Source organism: Hemitrygon akajei, chromosome 16 (assembly GCF_048418815.1).
Source record: "Hemitrygon akajei chromosome 16, sHemAka1.3, whole genome shotgun sequence".
Taxonomy (NCBI): domain Eukaryota; kingdom Metazoa; phylum Chordata; class Chondrichthyes; order Myliobatiformes; family Dasyatidae; genus Hemitrygon; species Hemitrygon akajei.
Genome location: NC_133139.1, coordinates 10,362,319 through 10,377,094, shown reverse-complemented (window position 1 = coordinate 10,377,094; position 14,776 = coordinate 10,362,319). Strand labels below are relative to the sequence as shown.

The 14,776-nt window shown below is 39.7% G+C and overlaps 1 protein-coding gene across 2 annotated transcripts in view; it reads left to right on the top strand.

Annotated features, from left to right (window-relative positions):
* Positions 1–420: 420 nt before the first annotated feature.
* Positions 421–14,776, top strand: part of scamp4 (secretory carrier membrane protein 4) — a 36,594-nt gene continuing 22,238 nt past the window's right edge. The window contains exons 1-2 of one of the 2 annotated variants that reach the window (XM_073068221.1): positions 421–532; positions 14,026–14,100. In XM_073068221.1, coding sequence (XP_072924322.1) covers positions 14,094–14,100 — 7 coding nt within the window. In that variant the 5' untranslated portion in view covers positions 421–532; positions 14,026–14,093. The remainder of the gene's footprint in view (positions 533–14,025; positions 14,101–14,776) is intronic. The other variant, XM_073068223.1, reaches the window with a different exon arrangement.

Below are 14,776 nucleotides of genomic sequence, written 5' to 3'. Positions count from 1 at the left end.
TTTCAGGCTGAGGCCTCCCACCACGATTTCATCAGGAGTGTCCTGGTGAAGGGTGTTGGCCCAAAACGGCAATTCTTTATTCCCCTCCACAATTGCTGCATGACTCGCTGAGCTCCTCCAGCATTTTGTTTATTTTGCTCAAGAGTGCCAGCATTTGCAGAAGCTCTTGTATTAAACATTTCTTTTACCCTTCCTCTGTTAAATATGTCTTAAGACACCCACGAATGAAAAAAATTAACGCTAATTTGAAATGTCTAGTCTTCTCATTAACTTTAAACGATCCTAATCCAGTGGGGTGAAAATTCCCAGATCGATAAACTTTACACGGAGCCTTGTGGAAGTTGTAGTTTGCAGCCCGATTCTCTCAATGAGAGGAAAGCTCAGAAAGAGCTACAATTCCCAGGGTACACTGCGCCGCAAGTCTGCGCGATCACGTGCGCCGGAAGACTACTGGAGTAGCCTGTGCCAATTTTGAACGGCTAACGGTCTGGGGGGACTGTCCGGTGGATAATTCTCCGTGTTTGAGGTAAAAGTAAGTGAGCAAACCTCTCCCCCCACCCTCGCATCAGGGAACAGAAACCTCTGTTCAAATGCTTCACATACTGCGGCGCCAAAGGTCCGCTGACAGTCCCGGCTCGACCGAACGTAGCGAGCTGTTCCATGGCCATTGGCGGCGAGGCACTGTCCCGAAGTGCTTTTTTAAATGCATTCATAGATCACCTTTACCAGCCCCCAAAGCAAATTGTAGCTAGTGAAGTACTTTGAACGCTAACTCGATGCTAGTGCATATGTGCCGTCGTGACCAGACATTCTGATAAAGAGTTGTTGGCTGTCGTAGCTGTGGGAAGGGCAGTTATTTTCCCACTCTACGATACGGGATCGTTAAAAGGGCAGATTGCACCGCTGATGCTGTCTGACTTGCTGAGTATTTTATGTTACCTGCTATAGCCTTAGACAACCTTGCTATCCACAACACCACCAACTTGGGAGTCATGTGCAAGCTTACTAATTATTCCCATCCATGTTAATGTACCTTGTCGTGGTGGAAAGGAAGGCAAAGGGGGTGGCTTGGCTCTGTTGATTTAAAAGAAAATTACCTCATTAGAAAGAGGTGACATAGGGTTGGAAGGTGTTGATTTGTTGTGGATAGAGCTAAGGAACTGCAAGGGTAAAAAAACTCCCTGATGGGAGTTGTATACAGACTCACCCAAACAGTGTTAAGGATGGGGTCTACAATTTACAATGGGAGAAAGAAAATGTATGCCAAAAGAGCAATGTTACAATAGTCATGGGGGACTTCAATATGCAGGTAGACTGGGAAAATCAGGTTGGTGTGGGATTCCAAGGGGGGAATCTCTAGGATACCTACAAAATGGCTTTTTAGAGCAGCTCATCGTTGAGCCTGCTAGGAGGATCAGCTATTTTGGATAGGGTGTTGTGCAATGAACCAGACTTGATTAGAGATTAAAGTAAAAGAACCCTTAGGAGAAAGTGATCATAATTTGATCAAGTTCACCCTGAAATTTGTGAAAGAGAAGCTAAAGTCAGATGTGTCAGTATTACAGTGGAGAAAAGGAAATTACAGAGGTGAGAGAGGGGTTGCCAGAGTTGATTGGAAAAGAACACTGGCAGGGATGATGGCAAAGTAACAGCTGCTGGAATTTCTGGAAGCAATTTGGAAGGCACAGATGTATACATTCCAAAGAGGAGAACGTATTCTAAAGGAAAGATAACACAACTATGACTAACAAAGGAAGTCAAAGCCAACATAAAAGTCAAAGAGAGGGCATATAGTAGAGCAAAAATTAGTGAGAAGTTAGGGGATTGGGAAACTTTTAAATATCAAAAGAATCCTGGAATCATTTTTGTGAACCTTATCCAGCTTCAGCACATCCTTTGTAAGATAAGTGGATCTTGGATTGGCCTCTACAGCCATCTGAAGTCATACCAACAGATAACCCCTCGGCCAGGGGCCCCAACCTTTGTTTATGCCATGAAGCCTTACCATTAGCCAAAGGGTCCATGAGCCCCAGGTTAGGAACCCCTGCCCTAAGTTTAGGAGAACATCATATTTGACCCGACTGATCGCACTACATAAACAACAAAGTTCTCAGCACTGGTCAATGAGAAAAACAACCTTCTGCCTCTACCCTGTGCCACCAATCATCAGCCCAGTTTTGAAGCATCCAAGGCTCCTGTTTGCACCCAGCTTCACTCTGTCAGTGCCCCTTACTCTGTGAGACCCGGGATTTCAGTGCAATAAGCAATCCCAGTCCTTGTGAGGTCTAGGAGCATGCTCTGTTCCATGGTGTGTCTGTTGCTCCAATCAAGAGATTTACCAATGTCAGTTTTGAAATCCTTTGAAGCCAATTTTTGTTTTAACTCATCTGTTGACAGTTAAGATTATATTTAAGTGTTACAGAATGAGTTGCCAAAAATAATAGTGGAGGCACACATTATCAACAATGTTTAAAAACCATCTAAATAACTACATGGAGAGGAGAGGTATTGAAGGCTATGGACTAAATGCAGGTAGATGGGACTTGCTCACTGAGCAATATAGTCAGCATGGATGAGTTGGGCCAAAGGGCCTGTTTCATTGCTGTATGACTCTTTGACTCTAAAAAGACAGTGCCCCTGTTTTAAAATCTCTCCTGCAAATTGCCTTGCAGACCAATGATATTTTCAGCAGAGTCTCAACCCAGATTTCTGAGCTCAACTCTCTGGAGGAGGGACTGAACCATCTAACTCATGCAAGAGTGTTTTCAGTTAAGCTGTATCTGGTGTTTTCAGTTAAGCTGTTTCTAATTGATTAGATTTCCATAGATACAGTGTGGGTTATTTGCATTTCCATTCATCTTTATGAAAGCGTGCACATAGTACATCCTGCTTTATAAAAACAGTTACACAAAATATAAATGTTCACATGCCTAGGCAACAATTTTTCTCATTCATTTCATTATCATATGCTAGCAAGTAAAGGAGAAAGGAATTATCTTTCAGTTTGGCTTATCATTGTCATTCTGTGGCGTGGCGTATAACGTATGCGACCATGGTCTATGACCATGATTGTTTATTGCAATTTTTTCTGCAGAAGTAGTTTGCCATTGCCTCCTTCTGGGCAGCATCTTTACAAGATGGGTCACCCCGGTCATTAGCAATACTCATCAGAGACTGCCTGGCATCAGTGGGTGTATAACCAAGACTTGTGATATGTACCAGCTGCTCATACAACCATCCACCACCTGCCCCTATGGCGTCACGTGACCCTGATTTGATGGGGGGAGGGGCAGAGGCTAAAGCAGATGCTACACTTTGTCCAAGGATGAGTGCAGGCTAGCGGAGGGAAGGAGTGCCTCGCACCTCCTTTGGTAGAAATGTATCTCCACCCACCACCACCTTAATTTATAATGCACAATATTTTTGGTCAAGAAAAATCTATTTTGCGCATGTGTGTGTGGAAAATTGCATTCACACTGTGCTCAAGTGCTTATTGGGTCTTGCTGATTTTAATAGTTTTGCAGTGGTCTAATCTAGTTTGAATAGTGATGGTAGTTAATAATTTGCATTTTGTACACTATGCTATCATACCGTGTAAAGATCATGTTAAATAATATAGGTCTGAATTATGGAATGGAAATGATCGAGATGCAAGTGATATGGAGTAAAATCAATCCCTATGTGACTTTTAAAACTCATTTCACAATTCGGTAGTACTGTTGTTGGGTAGGTGTTAATTTGACCATATACACATGATATTCTGCAGATACTGGAAATCCAGAGGAACATACACAATGCTGGAGGAATTTCAAGTTCAAATTTGTTTATTGTCATCGGACTGTATATGTATACTTTTTTAATGTGTACTAAGTCACCGGAGAGATGCAGCTGGTTGGTAGATGTGAAGTAGTTTTTTTATTTGACGAAATGAGAGACACACATGCATCATGTTAAGATCCTGTCGGACGAAGTGGCCTGTTAGACCCAATATCACATGACATTTTATATGCTAAAGATCAAAGGACAATTCTATATTTACAATGTATCTGCAATGCTTCCTTTGAATTACATTCAACTTTCAGACCTCCTCCTTCGCACCCATACTTAAGACACTCAAAATGAATGTTAATCGGCATTGCCTAGTTTTTTGATTAACTGCTGTTCACAGCTCTTGGAACCTATGTCGAGAGTTGCATTTCAAATTTAATTTAATGATTGGTTGCTGAAGTTAACATTTTGCTATGCACCCTAAGTTCAGAATATACCCTAACATGTACAACCAAATTAAACAGCATTCCTCTGGACCATGCTCACCCACACAATATAAACCACACACAGCCCATTAACCAAAATATAATAATAATAAAATATAACCCAAAATGCATGTAGTGAAGTGCAGCACAGGTAAACGCCACAGAAAACACCTTGCTGGCCTAATGATGAGACCGCGGTGGTGGCAGGTATTCATTAGTCTCACAGCCTGAGGGAAGAAGCTGTTACTCAGTCTGGCAGTCCTAGTCCTGATGCTCCTGTACCTCCTTCTGACAGCAATGAGTCAAAGAGATTGTGGGACAGTTGGTAGGGGTGTTGGTGGAGGATCTCAACAGGTCGGGCAGCATCTATGGAGGGGAATAACTACTCAACAATTTGGGCTGGGACCCTTCTGGGCTAGAAAAGAAGGGGGAAGAAGCCAGAATAAGAAGGTAGGTGGAGTGCAAGGCGTACAAGCTGGAAGGTGATGGCTGAAGCCAGGTGAAGGATTAATTTAACCAGACAGCTGGGTGCGGTGATTCAGCAGCGAAATGCAGATTTTCCAACTTGGAGTAAAATAGGGTTGTTTTGGTGCTGCTGAGAAAGATCAGACAACTTGGCAACTGGGTTGGAGGATTAATTTGAATGCTATTTACATATACAGTACTGTGCAAAAGTCTTGGACATATGCAGTATATATAGCTTGGGAGCCTGAGAATTTTGCACAGTACTGTAGTAATTTTATGTATTGTACTCTACTACTGCCACAAAAAACAAATTTCATGATGTGTGAATGATGATAAACCTGATTCTGATATGGGTCTCTGTTGTGGAATGAGAGTGGGAAGGGGGCAGGAAGACAGGAATCACAGTTGGGAAAGGGGGAAGGAAGAGGGGAGAGAGTGGAAAGCATCAGAGAGACATTTTGAAATGATCAGTCAACCAATTGTTTGGAATTAAATAACATTGCCTGGTGTCTCAGAGCTGGGTGTGTCTGCACCCATGCCAATCCCCACCCCAGGCACTCCTCTGCCACCCGTCCCACAGTGCTCCACCCTCACCATTTCCAACATCCTTTGCTTCCACCAGATTTACAAGCTTGGTCTCTGCTCCACATTGACAAATACAGTACTGTGCACCCCAGCTATATATATACACACACCTAAGACTCTAGTTCACTGTAGGAGCTAAATAAGAGAGTGGCAATTGCTTGCGCGTGGAACTCCCCAAAGCAGCAGGCTCTGGTTTCCAGAATGAAATAGTTAGAGCAAGTTTGTGTTTTTTTTAAAAAAAATCAACTGCAGAAGCTAGAAATCCAAAATAAAGCAGCCATTAGAAATATTCAACAAGTTACACAGCAGTAGTGAAGAGAGAAAGAGAGTTAATATTTAAGGTTGTTTACTTCTGCAACAACTACTGGAAGATGCTGAAGATACATCAATTTTAAGATTTGGAAAGTTGTAGGGTGGTGGGGCATTGAGCTGGAGAGTATTAAGGTGGGGGCATGATGGGGTGGAAAGCAGGAGAGATCAGATAATCAAGGTAAAATGAACAAAAATAAGGATGGGTCTAGAAAAAGTGTAAATGGAAGGAGCACAACTTTGAATAGTGCATACAATCCAGTTCATCACAGGTAAACTCCCCACCTTTGAACACGTCTATAGGAGTGCTGTTGCAGGAAAGAGTGTCTGTCTTCAAGGATCCCCACCATCTTGGTAATGCTCTCTTCTTGCTGCTGCTATCAGGAAGAAGGCACGGGAGCCTCAGGACTCATACCACCAGGTCCAGGAGCAGTTATTAGCCCTCAACCATTAGGCTCGTGAACCAGTGAAGATACTTCACTCAGCTTCATTCTCATCCCAACACTGAACTGTTCCCACAACCTATAGACTGATTTTCAAGGACTTTTCATCTCGTGTTCTTGATATTTATTGCTTATTTATTTATTATTTTTGTATTTGCAGAGTTTGTTGTCTTTTGCACACTGATTGTCAGTCTTGTTTTGTGTGGTTTTTCATTGATTCTATTGTGTTTCTTTGTATTTACTGTGAATAGCCCACAAGGAAAAGAATCTCAGGATAGTATATGCTGATTATATATGTACTTTGATAATAAGTTTACTTTGAACTTTGATGTTCTTCAAGTTCATTGGAACTGTTTAGATGTCCCAGAACAGAAATCATAGTGGGTTGGGAATGGAAAGTTGAAGTGACAAGCAAACAGAGGTTCATCATCACTCTTGTGAACGGAAAGTTTGAACCAATATGGTCTACCAATATTTGACCTTCCCAGGCAGTATTATGCTATGGCTAGCTGTTGTAAAACTAATTAATGAGTTGCAAAATTGAGGCCTCCCAGTTTGTTTGTGTTCCAGATGCTATACATTGTTCTTGCAGTGTTTTTAGTTAATCTTGGCTTATTGCTGCATAGCTTGATACGGCTGCTCACCAAGGCTGCCCTCACACACTGAATTCTGTTTCCTATCTTATACATACTTACAGAATGACTTTCAAAACACAGTTCTGTAAAACAGTACATTATTTCATCTTGAGGTAAGATGGGTGACAGCAGCAGTGTAGGAGTTGGGATCTGGGCCACAGCCAACATTTAGCAATATGAAGATGACAGGTTTTTTCCAACAACGAAGACAGTGTGCCACTTTCATTGTCTAGTTTCTGTTTCACTCAGGAGCCTGCCTTGTAACCTTTGCTTAATCAGACCCAATGGTATATGGAATAGAATATCAGATAGAGCATTTGACAAAGAACTTGACATTGCTTTTGCAGTGATTTACAATGATGAGCTTCCATCAGAACTTGTATTTTCTGTTTTAAGTATAAAAGGTGTGGACAGTGTGGATCAGCTGATGCTCACTATTTTTGATGTTCAAGTCTTCTCCAAACACAGTTGTTTGATTGTTGAAGCATTTCAGCTATTGAATTTTGTTAACCTCTCTGTTCTGATTGTTACAATCAGGACCTTACAAATAAGGGACATTACCTTAAATGACAGCTAGCAAAGAAAGCAAGTTTTCAATTATAAATCCTTTATAATTTGCAGTCTATTAAATCTCTTTTTAAATATAACAACTTTCTTTCATTCTTGATTCGAGTTATACACAATAAATATGCTTCAGAAATATCAATGTTATATCATAAAATATTACAGTTCCAAAAATTAGTTGTTCAGTGCTTTTTTGTGCATTGTGATTTAAAATTGGCTTGACTGTAGATCTGAACTGACATCCCTGGGGAGTGATCGATATCTCTTACTTCTGTGTTGTTCTTTTGCCCTCTTGGTCCTTTCATTTATCTGCATTCTCTTAGAAACACTGGACTGAAATGTATGGATCAGAATCAGAATTATTGTCACTGTTGTATGACCTGTGGTACATGCAAAGACAAAATTACTATAAATTACAAAATAGTGCAAAGTAAAAGAAATAACAAGTTAGCATTCATGGACAGTTCTGAAGTTTTTTGTTTTTTTAAAAAAAAAATTATTAGTTTTTCAAAACATTTTACAAAATTAAAAACCCCAAATCCCAATGAGGAGCATTAATACAGTGCAAGATTAAGCATACAATAACAATATGCTACAAAGGAAGAGAATTTAACAAAAAAGCACCTAAATTAAAGATAAGTGAGCTTAGTGTCCTCCCCAAGCCCCACAACACAAGAAAAAAACAACTCCAGACCAACCACCACACAATATAAAGAGTATAAGTCCAGACAGTCAAACTCCCAGACTGTGAATACACTTAGCAGCAGAGGATAATAATGCCTACTACCAGAAAAAAAAAGGGAGCTGAAAGCAAGGGACCGAAAAGAAGAGAAAAAAAAGAAAAAAAAACCCTAGTCAAGAGGAAGGTTATGAAAGTACTCGATAAAAGGTCCCCAGACCTTATGGAACTTTAGATCCGAATTAAGAACTGAATAATGAATTTTTTCGAGGTCCAAGCAGGCCATAATATCGTTAAGCCATTGCGCATGAGTAGGCGGGACAACATCTCTCCATCTAAGGAGGATCAAGCGTCTCGCCAGGAGAGAGGCAAAGGATAGTATTCGGCATTTGGTCGGACCCAGACATAAATCTGTCTCGCCCCAAAAACCGAGCAGAGCAATTAAGGGGTTAGGTTCCAGGTGCTGATTCAGAATACCCGATAATGTAGTGAAGACATCTTTCCAGAATTTCTCCAAGCTAGGACAGAACCAGTCCATATGGATGAGAGAGGCCATGCCCCTCTTGCATTTATCACAGAGCGGACTAATGCCAGGGTAGAATCGAGATAGTTTAGATTTAGACATATGGGCTTTATGAACAATCTTAAACTGTAAAAGGCAATGGCGAGCACAAAGGGAGGTTGAGTTAACCGATTTGAGAACTGAGTTCCAGCTCTCCTCGGATAAGGAGATATTTAAATCCTGCTCCCAGGCCATTTTAATTTTATCCACAGGGGCCCGTCGTAAGGCTGCTAGTTTATCTCGGATAATTGATATTAAACCTTTACCTAGTGGATTAATGGAAAGAAATAGGTCCATAGCATTATTCGCAGGCATTTCAGGAAAGTTAGGAATTAAAGGAGCAGTAAAGTGTCGGATTTGGAGATATCTGAAAAAGTGAGCGTTAGGCAGGTTGAACTTAACAGAGAGCTGCTGAAAAGAAGCAAAGCGATTATCAATGAAGAGATCTTCAAAATGTCTAATGCCCTTCCTGTACCAAACATGGAATGCTGAATCATACGTAGTAGGTAAAAAAAGGTGATTATGTGCGACAGGGCTAGAAACGGAAAACCCCTGGAAACCATAGCATTTCCTGAACTGAGCCCATATACGCAAAGTGTGTCTAACCAGAGGATTAGCTATTGATCTGGGCAGACTGCTAGGGAGTGCAGAGCCAAGAAGTGCAGATATAGATAATTCTTTAGTGGAGCTCAACTCCATTGCCACCCAGTTAGGGCACTCAGGTTGACCGTGGAAGAAAGACCAGAAGGCAGCACAACGTATATTAGCTGCCCAGTAATATAAGCGAAAGTTAGGTAAAGCCATGCCACCCTCTTTTTTAGATTTTTGGAGGTGGATTTTATTAATTCTAGAGCGCTTATTCTGCCACAGATATGACAAAATAATAGAGTCTAAGGAATCAAAAAAAATTTAGGAATAACAATTGGGATAGATTGAAATAAGTATAAAAATTTGGGGAGAACATACATTTTAACAACATTAATACGACCTACCAAGGACATAGATAGAGGTGACCATTGTACCAGACTCTGTTTTATAGCATACAAAAGATTGACAAAGTTTTCACGAAAGAGATCTTTAAACTTCCTTGTGACTGTAATTCCAAGATAAGTAAATTGATTATGGACTACTTTAAAAGAGAGATAACGAAATATTAGTTCTTGTGCTTCTTTATTAATTGGGAAAAGTTCACTCTTATGTAAGTTGAGTTTATAGCCAGAGATCTGGCTAAACTGGTCAAGAAGTGAAAACATTAGAGGTAAGGATGTAGACGGATTTGAGAGAAAGAGTAATAAGTCATCAGCATAGAGAGAAACTTTATGCTCAACACCCCCTCTCCAAATCCCGGTCAATTCAGGACAATTTCGAAATGCTATCGCCAGAGGTTCTATAGCCAAATCAAAGAGAAAGGGACTTAAGGGGCATCCCTGACGGGTGCCACGTTTGAGATTAAATACTTGGGATTTCTGAAAATTAGTTAGAACAGAAGCAGTAGGACACAGGTACAGCAATTGGATCCAAGAGATGAAACTTTGGCCGAGGTCAAATTTTTCTAAGACTGCAAAAAGGTAGTTCCACTCTATACGATCAAATGCTTTCTCCGCATCAAGGGAGATAACACATTCAGGAGTCCCAGTTGGAACTGAGTATAAAATATTAAATAGACGCCGAATGTTAAAAAAAGGGAGACGGTTTTTAATAAAGCCTGTTTGGTCATCAGAGATAATGGAGGGAATAATGGTTTCTAATCTATGAGCCAACACTTTAGCTAAGATCTTTACATCAACATTGAGCAGAGAGATCGGCCTGTACGAGGAACACTCTGTTGGGTCTTTGCCCTTTTTTAAAAGAAGAATAATAGATGCCTCATTGAAAGAGGGTGGCAATTTGCCGTAATTAAACGAGTCAGATAATACTGAAAGTAACTGAGGACAGTTCTGAAGTTTGATGACAGAGGGAAAGAACCACGTAATGTGAGTCTTCAGGTTCCTGTACCTGCTCCCTGATGATAGTAATGAGAAAGAGCCATGTCGCAGATGGCGAGGGTCCTTAACAATGAATGTTGCCTTCTTGAGGCATCTCCTCTTGAAGGTGTCCTCCATTGTGAGGAAGGTTGTGCCTGTGATGGAGCTGGCTAAGTTTACAACTTTCTGCAACCTCTTGTGATCCTGTGTACACAAATTTTCACTGTACCAGTGAAACTTTATATCATTTGGACCTTGATAGGGAAAATGCAAGGAGACAGTACACTGTTAGGGCATGAACTTTACAGTTTTGCTGAGTAGAAAGATCTTGAAATCCAAGTACATAGCTCCTTGAAAGTGGCTACACTGATTGATAAGGTGGCTAAGAAGGCTGATGGAATGCTTGCTTTTATTAGTTGAGGCATTGAGTTCAAAAGTCAAGAGGTTATGTTGCAACTTTATACAACTCTGATTAGGTCACACCTGGAGTATTGCATACAGTCCTGGTCTCCCCACTATAGAAGGATGTTGAGGCTTTGGAGAAGGTGCAGAAGAGGTTCACCAGGATGCTGCTTGGTTTAGAGAGCATGTGCTATCATGTGAGGCTGGATAAATTTGGTTTGTTTTCTCTGGAGCGGAAGAGGCTGAGGGGAGATCTGAGAAGTTTATAAGATTATGATGAGCCTAGATAGAGTAGACAGGGAATATCTGTTTCCCAGGGTTGAAATATCTAATACCAGAGGGCATGCATTGAAGGTGAGAGGGGGTAGGTTAAAAAGAGATGTGGGGGGGGTAAGTTTTTTTACTCTGAGTGGTGGATGCCTGGAATGCACTGCTTGGAATAGTAGTAGAGGTGAATACATTAGAGGCTTTTAAGAGACATTTGAATAGGCACATGGATGTAAGGAAGGTAGAGGGATACGGACATGGTGTAGCTAGGAGGGATGTGTTAGGGTGTTTTTGATTTGCATTTTAGCTGGTTCAGCATAACATTGTGGATCCGAATGGCTTGTTTCTGTGTGGTACTGGTCTATGTTCTATTTATAGCAATCTTTGAAAATTGTCCTATTATGCTTTAGCTTCATAAAATTTGTACTGGTTGGGCTGATTTAACAATGAATGCGATTTTTAAGCTTTTAGTACAGAGGTATGAATTTTAAGATTAAACCCAAAATATTACTTGATTAAAATATCTGTGGGTTTATCTAATGTCATCTTATATAAAAAAAAGGAATTGATCTGATAACCTGACGCACAAATGATAAGTGGAAGCAATTTGCAAAAGTCTGATTACGTGGCTGCAGTGTGATACCAGAGTGTAGATAATGTGCATTAGCTTTACAGCGAGTCACAGATGCATTATCACTCTAACCACAGAACGATAATTGGCGGTCTTTGTCAATTTCAACATTTCTTTAGAAATCTGAACCTCCAAAATAGGTGGAGGCATCAGCAAACAACATTTCTATCATACTTTTAAGTTAAAAAAAAACAATTTCTAGGCATATAACAATGACAAAAATCAAATAAGGTTTAATGGTGACTAAAGTCTTAGTCAAAGTGGTGTCTTTTTGAGGACAGGATAGCGAATTCAGATAGGGCTATGAAGTTATTGAAGTTATATGGGGGGAAAAGCCATAAAGGGATTCAAGCACAAATGGCAAGTCAATAGACTTTTGAAGTAACACAAAATACGAAAAGAACTCAGCAGGTAAAGTAGCATCTATGAAAAGTTATAAGCAGTTGAAGTTTCAGGCTGAGGCCCTTCGTCAGGGCCCTGTTGAAGCTAATTAGAGTAGGTCTTTAACGGGGTTACTGTGTCCCTAAATACACATTTACTCTATAGTTATAGAATTTTTACAGATTTTTCTTTATCTTAACAGTCAAGGGTATGTCATGGCCTCTTTTTGCCCTTCTGTTTTGATCCTTAAGTGTAGTCCAGCTGCCTTTATCTGACATACAGTATGCTTCCTTTTTTCTGATCCGAATCTCAAACCTATTGAACGTTGAAAGGCCTCAATAGATCAGTAGAGTGGATGTGGAAAAGATGTTTCCTGTGGTGGGAGAGTCTAGGACCAGAAGACACAGCCTCAGACTAGAGGGGCGTCCATTTAGAATGGAGATGAGGAATTTCTTTAGCCAGAGAAGGTGAATCTGTGGAATTCCTTGAAATAGACTGCTTGGTATGCTATTTAAAAGACTGAATTTAACTAATGTGGATTACAAAGCTTCATGGGTTGTGATCTTGTACATCTAAATTAAGGATGTACATGAATGCAATCTTTTATTTATTTTCTTTGAAATATAGCATGATAGATGAACAGATGGTTTATCTGACTGATGAGCCACATTCTGCAGGCACCACTCTGATCACAGCAGATTGCAAGAAGCAGATACCTTAAAATTATATTAATTTTGTGTTTAGTAGAAAAAAGGTTGCTTAAATAAAGTGAGGTGGAGATACATCCCTACCGAAAGAGGTGTAAGGCACTCCTTCCCTTCAGTCTGCAGGTCACCCTTGGGCAGGTGTACACCTGCTTAAACCCCCAGTCAGGGTCACGTGAAGCGATGGGAGCAGGTGGTGGGTGGTTGTATGAGCAGCCAGTGCAGATCACAAGTCCTGGTTATGCAACTACTAACTCCAGGCAGACAATCTGTGAAGATTAGTGATGATGGCTGGGGTCTCCCATCTTGCAAAGACACTGCCCAGAAGAGGGCAATGGTAGAAAAATTTGCCAAAAGTAATCATAGTCTTAAAGACAGATGGAAGAACATGATCACCAATCATCGTTTGATGATGAAGATAAAGCCTTTTGAAGCCGATATATAGTTGTCTCATTTAACTTCTAGTATGAGAGCTTACTATACCAGAAATTTGAGAAAATTATCAGAAATTTATTTATTTGTATGAATATTGCTTGTCCATTTATTTTTGAACTGCCTTTTGTGTTGTAGAGCTGTGGAAAATTTTCAATATAAGAACAGAAGCATCTTGAGTCAAAATGTAAAAATGAGACAAGTTCCTTTTGAGATTTGGAATGTCTTCAATATGTGGCAGATACTTGAATCTAAATGGAGAACCGTTTGCTATGTATAATTAAAATTGGCAGTTACTGAAGTTTCTAAGTATCCAAACAAATGTTTCCGTTGCTTATCTTAATTAGGAAATAACAGAAATCATGTGTAATGGTAGTATTTGCAATGACTTGAGTCGTGGATAAATTATTAGAAGGTTTTCTAAGGGAATGGATTATAACTTTGAGTAGACAGGGCCTAATTAGGGATAGTTAACATGGTGCTTTTTTTTTGCAAGGTAGCCTTGACCAGCTGTTGGAAGTAGCAGGAGAACAATGAAGGTTCTCTGATTCTTTCTTTCCTTTGATCTAAGATCAAGAATATATTCATTTCCTATCTCTTAAGCAAATGGTTCTATTTAATTTCAGCATTAAATCTCAACCGTCTTTGAAAATCCATATTTTCAATCATTTGTGCATTCAGATACTTTGATAAAAAAGTACTGAGGTGGGTATTATTCACCTTTGCTTTCTAATTGTTTCTGTTTTCAGTTTTTAACAGAGATATTGTTTTCAAGAATCAGCAGATAAAGTAATCAAAACTACATACACCTAAAGAGATGACTGGTAAGTTCCAGTCTTTCTAAAATGTTCTTCCTATTATTATGTAAATAGTCAAATGTATTAATACCTAGCCATTTACAAAGCATGGGCTAAAACAAAGTATTTACATCTCCGACCAGAACATTTCTCTTTTAAGATTAAAAGACTTAACTTGCTAGTAGTCCATAATACTATCAGGCAAAGGAGTAGGATTAGGCCATTCAGCCCATTGAGTCTTCTCTGCCACTCCACCATGGCTGATTTATTTCCTCTCTTTATTCTCCTGCTTTCTCCCCATAACCTTTGATGCCCTTGTTAATCAAAAACGTATCAAGCTCTGCTTTAACCTAGTCGTAATGGCCTTTCTGTAGATGGAAGGAATAATCAGTTTACTCTAACATTACATTACTTTTGTTAAGAGCAGATCTACCTGACATTTAAGTTAACAGTTTAAAAAAGTCAAAATGTTGGAAGGAGTTTCAAAAAATAAGTAATTTAGAGATGGAAGTAAATTTTAATATAATATAACATCGTTTATTATCATTTCATCTGTCTTCAGTGAAACATTCCTCATTCCTCCAGACCAAAGTGCCCAACACAGTAGATATAATTCAAACACAACATGTAATGTAATATAACCACAAATAACTTAATAATAAGATGCATAAGTTGAAAAAGGAATAGTATAACACTACTGCTG